Source organism: Drosophila biarmipes, chromosome 2R, assembly GCF_025231255.1.
Source record: "Drosophila biarmipes strain raj3 chromosome 2R, RU_DBia_V1.1, whole genome shotgun sequence".
Classification (NCBI taxonomy): domain Eukaryota; kingdom Metazoa; phylum Arthropoda; class Insecta; order Diptera; family Drosophilidae; genus Drosophila; species Drosophila biarmipes.
Window position 1 is genome coordinate 5,196,158 of NC_066615.1, and position 8,125 is coordinate 5,204,282.

An 8,125-nucleotide genomic window follows, 5' to 3' on the forward strand; every position below is an offset into this window, starting at 1 on the left:
TAAAGGAATGTGAATACAATAATCTGAAAAATGCTTGTATACATATATATTTTTATAACAATTAATTCAAAGTATGTATACAAGGTGGTTTAACAATTGAATTGCTTGCATTTAACAACAGAAAATTTAATTAAATTTACCTAGTTCCATACAGACGCCAAACAAATTCGCAATTAGGGCTATATATATAAGTGAATTGAGTACGGAATATTCGCCGGATGAGGGTTCCGGATCGAGGAATACGGTTTAGTAGTAAAAGAGTTCGGGGAAGTTCGTTTCGTAGATGGGCTTCTCGTTGCTAGCTTGCAACTGAGCGGCCTTGGTGTCGCTCTGCGTGATCTGACGTTCAACGGCCAGCGAGTTGAAAAGCTCGTTTAGGCGGTTCTGGATGAGATCGTGCTGGAAATGCAAGAAAGCAGCGAAATCAAGGTTTTTATACGTATAAAATTAGTTTAAGTGTCCTTAAATCAAAATAATTGTTACTGCTTGTTTTTTTATGTATACACTTTTTATGCTTATTTAAGCATAATGTGCACCAAAACCGAAAGTTGTACTTGTTGTACCCTTGCAGAGGGTATTATGATTTAATTCCAAAGTAAGTAAGCCTTAATTCTTTAAATATTTACTGCCTGAAAAACGTCGTATAAAGATTTCAGTCAGAAGTTCGCAACGCAATGAAGGGGACGTTTCCGACGTCATAAGGTTTAAGTATATATTCTTGATCAGTATCTCTAGACGAGTCGATCTATCCATGTCTGTCTGTCCGTCCGTCCGTTTCTACGCCAAATAAAAAGTCTTCTATCTTTTGCAGGTATAAGTCCGAACCGGATCGGACAAATAAGTCTTATAACTCCCATAGGAATAATCGGAAAAAATTTTTTTTAATTATATCTTTGGTGGTTTTTTAACTATAATTCAATTTTATCAAAATCGGATGACTAAATCATATAGCTTCCATAGGAACGATCGGAAAATTGAAAAGAATATGAAACACATTACAGCTTCGGTGTTTTTTGACGTATTATCTTATACTATTGGCAATATCACTTTTTGTAAAGAATTAAAGAATTTTGAATTAAATTTAATAAAAATCGGACGACTCTATCACTGAAGCATGCAACAATCTCTAAAAATTTAGCATGGCGTTACTCACATTGACTATTTCTAAGAACTGTAAGGGTATACAAACTCCGACTTGCCGAAGCTAGCTTCCTTTCTTGTTTATGATTGTTCTATGACAGCATTATATTCATTATGTGCAGGAATCAAGCGACTTTGAATCTTCAACAGCAAAGTCTCATCGACCAGTAATCAGTACAGCTTCAAAGTGATAGCGTTAAAGTCATGTTTAATTTTTGTTCGTTCGGGTTCAAGGCAATATTTTGCTTCACGCAGACCCATCGAGCAGCGACAAAACACCGACTCTTAATGATCAGTCCAATGGCTTTTGTTATGCAGTTTTTAAGCCCCTTCTCGATCCCTTAGTCAAAAGCATAAATGATGCTGAATTAAGTTAAACGCGTAATGAAAGGGTGATTCTTTTGGAAGCCACTGTTAAGGATTTGCACAGACAACTAAAGAATACGAAAACACAACTCATTGACAAAGAAATTCAACTAAAAGATAAGGATACACACATCAAAGACCTGAGGGATGCAACCAATTGAATCATTGACATAAATAAACACCTCCAAACTCAAAAAGACAATATTTAAATACAATAGACTAACAATGAAATTTGTATGGAAGATAAGGATAGACAAGTTAAAAACCTTAGAAATACGACAAAATCTATCCAAGAAATAAGTGAACAGCTTAAAACTCAGCTAAACAATGTTAAATCAGAACTTGCCGACAACAAAAATTCTTTTGAAAGATAAGGATAGACAAATCGCAGATTTGAGGGATGCGACAAGTTTGTTCAAAGATATAAATGAACAGCTCAAAGCCCAACGGGATGAGAACCTCCCGGACTTTTGCCCTAGTGGAAGACCAAATGGCATTTACCAGATAAAAGTTAAGTTAAGCGATGTTAATGGGAATACTAGGTACGATCTCTACGATGATTTTAGTGTTGGCAGTGAGGACGAATCCTACAAGCTAAACACGGTTGGAAAATTTTCCGGAACCGCAGGGGACTCGCTAACACAGCTCAAATGGAATAATTTCACTACATCCGATCGAGGCAACCTGTGTGAAGCTGCTCATTTTGGTGGATGGTGGCGAGATACGAGCTGTGTGTTAAGGTACATAAATGACATACTAAGAAAGAAACATATAACAAGTTGTCACTTAAAATTACAGCCTGCTCAATGGCAAATACTACAAATCTGGCCAAATGCAGGAGGACAGGAATACGGCATTTATTGGGGATATTTCTGGGTCGTCCGGGATCGCTGAGTTTCGTTCAGATGATGGTGAAGCCAAAATAATAAGGATTATGTGATTAAACTGAACTTAAAACTGCCAAGCATTGGATCAAACTACGTAACAGGGCACTACTCACCTTGGGTTCTGTACGTCTCATCAGATCGTCAAACTCGCCCTCGCGGAATGTGCGAACGATTTGCATCTGGCGCTCACGCTGCTCCCGCTTGGCAGCCTCAGTTGGCTCAGCCAGTGCCCTCTTCATGGCATCGAAGTTAAACTCCGGCGCCAGGAGCTTCTTGCATACGCCCGGCGAGCTGCTAACGCTGTCCACATCGCCGTTGTAGACGGTCAGATCCGCCGAGCTGTTGCGCTGAGTCAGCTGGTTGCTTACAGACTCCACCCAGGAGTGGCGGTGGCCCGGATGATCCGTCTGGTTAAGCGAGTACGGAGCTCCGGAGTTGAGCCTCTGGGCATCCATGCCCGCATTCTGCAGGCACTCTCCCAGCGCCAACTTGTCGATGGCAAGATGCGGCAGCGACAGATTAAAGGTCCTCCCGGACATCTTCTTGGGCTCAAGCAGAGGTGGTAGGTAGTGGGTGGCCTCCTCGCGCCGTGCGTCCACGATCTTTTGAGCATACTCCAGTAGGTTGTTGATGCAACTAACCCGTGAGATGAGCACGAGCAGGCCGATGGCGATGGCGTGCAAACTGCACTTGTGCACGGTACCCAGGGTGTCCACGGTGCTGGCCACCTGTTGGATTCTACAAGAGGAACCAAATCATTTATAATAATTTCTTAGTTTGTAGCCCAAGACACCTTACCCCAGAATAAACAGAAGGAATTCCTGCACGGTCTCGTTGCACGACATCTCGACGATGAGCAGGGCGGCGGTGTTGAAACTGAAGGACAGGGCGTCTACGCGATCCGACAGCGCCATAGAGTCTATCAGCGCCTGCATGATGTTGGCGCCGTACTTGTGCGTAAAAATAATGTCAGAACGCGATGGCGGCTCCTGGGAGAGCGCCGCGTATGGCTTCACACTGACGTTGCTGAGCACCTGCTGATTCTGGTGCCTATCGAGTAGGGCCTGCAAAATCTGCATCACAACCATGCGAGTGGGATCGTGTGGCGCTCGGGCCATCTTAAGCAGCGGCTGCAGGAAGGAAGCGGGGAAGGCCTTCTCGAAGGAGACGGTGCTGTACTGGGTGCCCACCTTGAGGAGCGACTTGAGCAGAATGTTTTGCAGCATCTGGTCGCCCTTGCTCTTCTTGGATAGGTCCGGCACCGTGTTCATGATGAACAGCATGATCTCGATTTTTTGGTAGTCAGGGTGATGATTTGCGAACTCGCCCAGCGCGTTAATCAGCGCTTCCTGGTACTGCGATTCCTCGGGTGTGATCTCGGTGGTAGTGCTCACACTAGTCCGCAGGTGGGTCAGCAGGTTGTTGATAATGTCCAGGGCAGAGGGCCCGACACTCTCACCCGCTGCTATGGCGATAATCTTTGACAGAACGACTGCCAACGAGGTCCGTGTTTTGGGAGACGACTTGAAGTTGCTGTCCAGATGCTGCATCAGGGTCTCCACCACGGTATACGAGTACTGCGGCTGAATGGAAATCATCACGATGCGGAATGTATGAATCGCAAACGTGTTGGGCACCCACAGCTCATGTCGGTCCAGGTGGCTGTAGATTAGAAAGAAACCTCTGGTTAGAAAGGGGTGGCCATGCTTCCGGGGGTGCTACTTACGTCAGCAGCGGCTTCAGAACGCTGCGAATGTGTCCAAAGGAGGCGCGACCCACCAGCTCACGGAGTACTTCCTCGGCCAAGGCCGGAGGCGTCACATTAGTGGCATCCTCAACAGGCGTTAGATCCCCGGACTGCAGTAATAAAAAATATGTTAATATCAAGATCTAATAAGTGGTCTTGGTGACTAATCAGCGTTCACTAATATGCTTATGTAAAGGAACGATTCGATTTAATCATTACCGCCAGTAAATTTTTCTTCACGAACATAACGTTTACACAAAACTGTTTGGTTATTGTTGTGTGTTGGTTGTGTTGTGGTTGGTTTGGGTTTGGTTTGCATTAACAAAATACACGAAAACGAAATGCAAAATACATCGAAATTAGTAAAATAATTCGCCAATGGGACAGACAACTGGGATGGATGGCTGCATCCATCTCCGAACGGCTGGGCAGGGCGCGAAACCCTGCGAATACCCACCTGCATGTTAAAAAGGAGCGAGGGCACAATCTTCTCCATGTGCTCCGCCGCCCAGATGTTCTCCACCAGATCGTCGGAAACTGTTTTCCGGATGACGCCCTGCAAGCCCTTGATTCCCGCCAGTCGCAGACTGTCCCGCATGCTGGCCGCATCGCTGTGGCACATCGAAGAGAACTTCGAAATGAAGAAGTCGTAGCGTCGATGGTAGGACGGAGTGTCCTCGTTAATGTTGGCGAACTTCACAAACTGCAAGCATAGCAATGTAAGTGAAGACTGATACGCTATTTTTAGAGAATGGTTTTACCGAATTGGTGGCCATTATCTTCAGGTTGGGGTTTGAGTCCTCCAGCAGCTTCTGCACCATGTGCAGGAAGGATTCCACGAAGAGATTGAGCGTAGTTTGGGCGTGACAAGCCTGGAGCAGCAGGTCCATGGCTTCCATGGCAATTTCGGCCAGCCTGGGGTTATCAACAAAATAAGTTGGCCAATAGGAACTCTTTACTTTCTGACCCACTTACTTGTAGCGTTTTCTGTTGATATCCTTGGTGGCCTTCTGGTAGAGGTACTCGCCAATCCGGTCCAGCTTGTCAGGCGAGCTCAGTGAGTAGAAGGTCAGCTTCTCCATGTTGGATTTGACCAGCCCGTCCTCCGGATTCACAGGGAATATGTTGTCCACCAGGCGCTTGTAGCGCGGCCTGAGTGCCGAGCAGCATCCGCAGCAGCCTAGAAGAGCGCAGGGAAAGGCACAGCGGTTAGAGGGATTAGGCAAGCAGAGGTGTATGCAGCGGTAGGTGAACATGGCGCCTCCGCTCCACTGCTGAGAGTGATGGAGGTGGTGGTAGTGAAAACCGACTCGGGTCGACTGGGTGCGACCACCATTTTCCGCTTAATCTTATCGCGATAATTGCCCTTGTGGACTATAGTTTTGCTGTTTGAGTGATTGGACGGCTCATCGCTCGCTGGTTGATGGCTTCCGCCACCCGCATCGCACCGCGTCGCCCGTCCTGCCCCTTTAAACACCGCCCAACTCCGCGCCAGTCCATCGATTTGTCGGTGTCGTCATTCCTGGCCAATTGCCTGGTGACGAGGTCATCTAGCTCAATGGCCCGTAGCGCGCCAAGCGAATGACACCTGTGCCCGCCTTCCGCTTACCAGGCATTTTGGCGTCGCGATTCGCTTCTTGGGGCCTTTATCGCGGCATTAGATAATAAAACTGCGATAAAAGAGCGCAGCTCAACTTTTCTTTTGTTTTCTTTAGTGTGAGACACTATTGGCCGACTTATCGATAGGCCCGCGGTGTGACCGTGCGAGGCATGCATGCAAATACCGTGTAGAGGGTTGTAAGAACACTGTCATACTGTAAAATAATAATTCTAACTGGGAACTTGCCATTTATGCCCACTGTGCAGAATCCACTTGAAATCTTATTGTCAAGATGCAGTAATCTCGCAATTTCCTAATTCTAAGCAAACCCCAAGCAGTAGAGTGTAGCGACCCTATTTTATATAATTTTGACTCCGTATCCTTTTCTTTATTTTCTTATAAAAATAAAATGTTTAATATTCGTTTTAATTCAGAAAAAGGACATTGTTTTATGAATTATATGTTAATATTGAATCAGAAAAAGGACATTGTTAAATGTCTTATATGTTTATATTGATAAAAATAAAAAGAATTTTTTTTTTTATTTCAGAAGTGTTTGTAACTTGCATTATTACTTGGTATATGGAGGTTCCTGTTATGAAATGATTGTGTTTTAAGGTGTACGTCCTTGCAAGGACATGTAGTAAGAATAAAAACTTACATAAACGCATGGTCCTAACTGTAAAATTTTAAAGTCATCTAGGACCTTCGTTTTTGCATTTCAATACGTTAAAGGTTATTCTCAAAGAAATTCCATTAATCTATAACAATAAAACCGGTACTTTAATTCTACAATTCTGCCCGATGGCGGATAAATCTGCAGCCTACCTGGGTTTTTATTTGAAAAAATATGGGCTAGAATATATTATATGCCAGACTCTTTATTATTTTTTTATTTCGAGCTATGTATATAGTATATATGTTTGTACTACAACTTCAGTTTTGAAATTATTTCTAAATATAAAGCATCGACTTTAAAGTCGTATTACCTTCTCTATGTAAGTATCTTTCTTTCATATGCAGAGAAGGCTTACTTGTTTTGGTGACTACTTCTATATGATGCATTTGCGAGCTTATGTAAAGTTTGGGGATACTTACAACTCGGATCCGTGCACTTCTGCACGAAACTGTCGAAGAACTCGGGGAGCTCTGGCGGCTCAAAGCAGCAGCGAATGAGGGCCATGTTGGGATGCGAATATCACGGACTGAGTCTCCCACTCCGCTCCAGGACGTTGACCATGAACTTTGGTTATTTTTAGCGCGAAACTTTCTCCTCCGCACAGGTTGTTGTTGCTCCGGGTCAGCTGATGGCGCGACTAACGGGACGAAAGCTCGCATTCACTGGTCAGGGAGCTTTTCTGCGGCCATTGCGACCAGCTTATATCACAGGGGCTTTACTTTTGGCCTGGCCAAATGATGCCATTCGCACATTTTTGGGATGACACTCGGACTTGAATATTAATTCAGCAACTTATGCGTACTATCCTATGCCCGCTACTGTTACTTTCGAAAGGCAAGCTTCTTTACAAAAAATAATTGATTTTAAAGCCTACAAACTCGTGACAAATAAAACACAAACCGCACGCAGCGAGAACAACAAACAGAATGGAAAATGTGCTTGATGAAAATGTGTTTTTCGCACCAAAGCTCCGCGCATTTTTGGGGTTTCCTCCACAAAGCTCCCCGGAGGCCATAGGCAAAGCTCAGGGGATAAGTCGAGCTTTCACATCCCGCTTTTCATTCATAAAGTGCGTACTTCCATGGGCCCAAGGGGGATGTCCGAATCTCTGGCCTTCGCTCGGTTTACCGTTAGGGGGCGCACAATTAAACACTCGAAGGCGAAATGCTCTCGACAACCCAGGAGAAGTACACTGAAAAAATGGAGCATTGACTTCTTTTAAAATAGATTTAAAAACTTAAAATTAAAAAGTGTTGAATAGGCACTGCCCATGCACATTCCAGTTTTAGTAAAGTGAAAGAACGATATAATTAATTTGAAGTGACCATTTTTCTCGCTGTGTGTAGAGCGCTTCACACGCCAGTATCGAGGGTTGACAACTTTATTAAAGCGAAATGGGTTCCTTCGACTCGGAATGAGGGGTTCGGGGGTTGGGAGGGCGGAGTGGACGTGCTTTATAGTTTCTTGACCGACGATGACGATCGATGATTTATTTGTATGTGCTGCTTATTTCTCTGACTTTTTGATTAATTACTGTGATATTCAAATTTTCAAGTGTGTGGCTATAAACGCGCAAAGGTATGAACGTGTGAATACAGAGGGAATTCAAAAAGCAGAACCCGCAGTCAAAAAATCGGAGGCTTCTTACAAGCTTTATAATTATTTAAATTAATTTTTAGGAATATTATAAAGCAAGACCTGAAGGA

General features: G+C 44.2%; 2 protein-coding genes across 5 annotated transcripts; one reads left to right on the top strand and one right to left on the bottom strand.

Moving 5' to 3' along the window:
* Positions 1 to 49: 49 nt before the first annotated feature.
* LOC108029606 (protein EFR3 homolog cmp44E) lies at positions 50 to 7,340 on the bottom strand. 4 transcript variants are annotated; one of them, XM_050887112.1, is made up of 9 exons: positions 6,402 to 6,426; positions 5,116 to 5,320; positions 4,902 to 5,055; positions 4,598 to 4,843; positions 4,360 to 4,401; positions 4,120 to 4,250; positions 3,192 to 4,055; positions 2,507 to 3,131; positions 50 to 399 (listed from the first exon to the last, which is right to left on the bottom strand). In XM_050887112.1, exons 1-9 carry the CDS (start codon positions 6,409 to 6,411, stop codon positions 247 to 249), a joined length of 2,430 nt encoding a protein of 809 aa, XP_050743069.1. In that variant the 5' UTR covers positions 6,412 to 6,426; the 3' UTR covers positions 50 to 246. The 4 variants fall into 4 exon arrangements, with proteins under 4 accessions (XP_050743069.1, XP_016957474.1, XP_016957470.1 ...); XM_017101985.3 differs by lacking the exon at positions 6,402 to 6,426 and adding an exon at positions 5,750 to 5,894; XM_017101980.3 differs by lacking the exon at positions 6,402 to 6,426 and adding an exon at positions 6,839 to 7,340 and having other exon boundaries at positions 66 to 399.
* Positions 1,471 to 2,513, top strand: LOC108029608 (ficolin-1-A-like). The gene is made up of 2 exons (XM_017101988.3): positions 1,471 to 2,246; positions 2,305 to 2,513. Exons 1-2 carry the CDS (start codon positions 1,834 to 1,836, stop codon positions 2,444 to 2,446), a joined length of 555 nt encoding a protein of 184 aa, XP_016957477.1. The 5' UTR covers positions 1,471 to 1,833; the 3' UTR covers positions 2,447 to 2,513.
* Positions 7,341 to 8,125: the final 785 nt, after the last annotated feature.

Bases quoted from the DNA above. Each gene is read 5' to 3' on its own strand.
- LOC108029606 (XM_017101980.3), bottom strand. From the start codon at position 6,923: ATGGCCCTCATTCGCTGCTGCTTTGAGCCGCCAGAGCTCCCCGAGTTC. The intron at 4,402-4,597 runs GTGGGTATTCGC...ATAACCAAACAG, and splicing joins CGCTCCTTTTTAACATGCAG to TTTTGTGTAAACGTTATGTT. The intron at 3,132-3,191 runs GTAAGGTGTCTT...TTCCTCTTGTAG, and splicing joins TTCCTTCTGTTTATTCTGGG to AATCCAACAGGTGGCCAGCA.
- LOC108029608 (XM_017101988.3), top strand. From the start codon at position 1,834: ATGTTAAATCAGAACTTGCCGACAACAAAAATTCTTTTGAAAGATAAG. The intron at 2,247-2,304 runs GTACATAAATGA...TTAAAATTACAG, and splicing joins GATACGAGCTGTGTGTTAAG to CCTGCTCAATGGCAAATACT.